The following is a 3,055-nucleotide window of genomic DNA, read 5'->3' as shown; positions in this document are numbered from 1 at the left end:
GGTGTGGTGTGTGGCGTGGTGTGGTGTGGTGTAACCACATTGCTGAGTGCGCAGACCTCGTCATCGTCGTATCCCGACGGACTACCAAGAAGAAGAATTACCCATTTAGAGAGGTCACGCACACACACACACACACACACACACACACACACACAAACGCGCGCGCGACAGATAGAGGGATGGGGTGAGGTAGGGGTCAGGGAGCAGAGAAAAATTACGCAACACATCTGCGCGGAACAATGGAAGAGTTGTGTCCACAACACGGGGAGATATATTTCACCACACCTGCTGTTTTCCTGACCGTGCATTCGCGCGTTGTTCTCTCCAGGGATGGGAGTGATCGGTTTCACAGAACGTAAGCGTAGCTACCAGAAAAAAAAAGCATGTACTGATTGACACAGAAATCAAAGTGAAGTGACATGGGTGAGGAGTATTTCCACATCTACGCGGATCTCCGCGTGAGCATTTTGGGCGATGAAAACACACACACACACACACACACACACACACACACACATATATATATATATATATATATATATATATATACTTATTCATTGTCCGAGCATAAGACAGTTACTTCCAAAAGATGTAGTTGATGACTTTTATTCCAATATTTCATTAGCCACTGAAAAGATTTTGAATGATTATTCATTGCTTAGAATGTTTTCAGAAATTTTAAACTGCAGTCCAGTTGGTATTCTCCTTTGATGTATTATATTTAATACTGTTTTGTTGTAGGTTAATACTTGTTGATATGCATATACATATTCTCCTTCCCATGACAACTCATTCAGTACACACCACAACCTCTTAGACTTTTTCTTTTATATACTTTTCCTCTGATACATAACATGAACTTTTTTTTTCTTCTTTTTTTCTTTCTTTTTTTTACACTAATATTCACATGCATTCCCTTTCCTTTATACACTACTTTACTCCTTTCCGTCTAAAAACACTTATAGTGAATAGACGTTAAACTGAAGAAAACACACACACACACACACACACACACACACACACACATATATATATATATATACATATACATATCAGATTTATCCACCGCACGTACCGTACCATTCCTGTCATCATGTTGTCGCTTTCTGTTCTCCCCAGCGAGCATTCTGTTTCACAGAACGTGATCGTACCTAACTGAAAGAGCAGGTTTTTGACTGGCACAAAGAAGCTAAATCGAGTAACGTGGGGGACGGGAGATTATTTGCGTGTATTTCACGTATTTCCTTGTCGGCATTGTAGCAAAAAAAATTTAATGTATTTATTATTATATTGAGATATTTTCTTTACTTTGTTTTGGTGTAAATACACCCTTCCGTTGATTAAGCGGCCTCTTGGAAAACAGTGGCTACAAAACCGATTAATACAGGGCAGTATAATCTGTTAAGGCTTACAAGTAAAATATAATGGATTTGTCAGTGACAAAGTATGCGTGCGCGCACGCACGCACGCACACACACACACACACACACCACCACCACGCCACGCCACTTGCCAACACGGAGGCATGCATGAAAAAGATTCGTACGAGTGTGCTTTGAGACCAGTGTTTTACGTATAAATTTCAGCATTTTCTCCCGTGTCTGTATCCTACCGTCTGGGTGTTTTTCCTCATACAGTTTCCCAGCATTACGCAACTTCCGAGTCTCGATGAATTTTAGTCCAGAAGCCTTAAGTCGGCAGAGAACTCTCAGTATACTAGACTGTTGGAAGGCCACGCGCCAGAGAAGACCCTGCAGTGCGGCTGTTTTACTACATCGGTGGCCGGTGCACACCAGGAGCCATTAGTGAGCAGAGAGCTCTCAGTTCCAGACCGTTTGAGAAGCCACCTTCCAGAGAAGACTCTGCAGTGCGCCGGCTGCTTTGCTACATCCGTCGTCGGTGCACACTTGAACTCGTTCGAGTTGGAGGATTGAATCCGTGGGAGTTGTAGGAGGGATTGAAGGAAGGGTGGAAGGAGGGAGGGAGGGAGGGCGATATAGAAATATTGACAGACACAATGGAAAACACGGAGCCTTACACACTGACTAAGCAACAGCAACAACAACAACAACAAAAGTTGGCTGGTACAGAGGGACACGTGAAATCGACCCAACAACCTTATGCTTATATATATATATATATATATATATATATATATATATATATATATATATATATATATATATATATATTATTAATATTAGCTGTTCAAGACTTAGCATAGGCATTCCTCCATCCCCGCCACACCCTGCCTTTTAAGCTCAACCCCCTCCACCCTCCTACCCTTTCCCTAACCTCTCCAATCGGGGAAAGAGATAGATCTGCAGTGTGAGGTCATGCACACGCAAAACTGGAAGAGTTGGGTGCCTTGCCCATGCCACGCTAAACCCAGCAAACAAGGGTTTTAGATAGTTTTTTTTAAAGAGAAAAAAAAGCAGGGGCATTGTGAAATGTCTGATGGAAAACCAGTGAGAGGTCAAATGTTAAAATCAATATTTGTTCGGGCGGGGTATACACATGAGACACCACGGGTACTTACTGCGTCACTCGAAGGAAAGATGTCTGTCTATAGATAGACGAAACGACTGTTTTCAGAAGTGTGTGTGTGTGTTGGGGGGCGGTGGGTGGTGGAGGAAATGGGGGGGTGCAGGAGGAGATCACCAAAAAGAAAATGGGGGACAGTGTTTTTTTGTTGTTTTTAAAGGGGGTTGGGAGTGTGGCTGCCGTCAGAGGTAATACCACTCTGTGTGTGTGTGTGTGTGCGTGTGTGTCTATGGTAAAACTTCAGCAGAATCGTTTTCTCTGGAAATACTCTGTCGACACCAAACTTGGCTTAAGAATCTAGGAAAACAACCACCACAACAGTTCTTTCCACACATTCTAATTATCTTGACAATGCATTTTTTTCGTAAGGGCAGACCCCTCACCCCCATCCCAGCCAAAAAAAAAAAAAAACCGGGGAAAACAAATCCAGCGTATTTGGTTTCATTGTTGTTGTGCAACAAAAACACATGCGTGAGATCGAGAAGCCATGTAGGCTTTCCCTGTGTGATAG

The 3,055-nt window shown here is 42.7% G+C and overlaps 1 protein-coding gene across 1 annotated transcript in view; it reads left to right on the top strand.

The window, feature by feature from the left end:
• The first annotated feature begins 239 nt into the window (after nucleotides 1-239).
• Nucleotides 240-3,055, top strand: part of LOC143276865 (uncharacterized) — a 31,924-nt gene continuing 29,108 nt past the window's right edge. The window contains exons 1-2 of the mRNA XM_076581522.1: nucleotides 240-355; nucleotides 1,744-1,899. Coding sequence (XP_076437637.1) covers nucleotides 240-355; nucleotides 1,744-1,899 — 272 coding nt within the window. The remainder of the gene's footprint in view (nucleotides 356-1,743; nucleotides 1,900-3,055) is intronic.

This window comes from Babylonia areolata, chromosome 33 (genome assembly GCF_041734735.1).
Source record: "Babylonia areolata isolate BAREFJ2019XMU chromosome 33, ASM4173473v1, whole genome shotgun sequence".
In the NCBI taxonomy this organism is placed as follows: Eukaryota; Metazoa; Mollusca; class Gastropoda; order Neogastropoda; family Buccinidae; genus Babylonia; species Babylonia areolata.
Note: the sequence above shows the minus strand (reverse complement) of the source record. Positions and strands in the feature narration are given on the sequence as shown.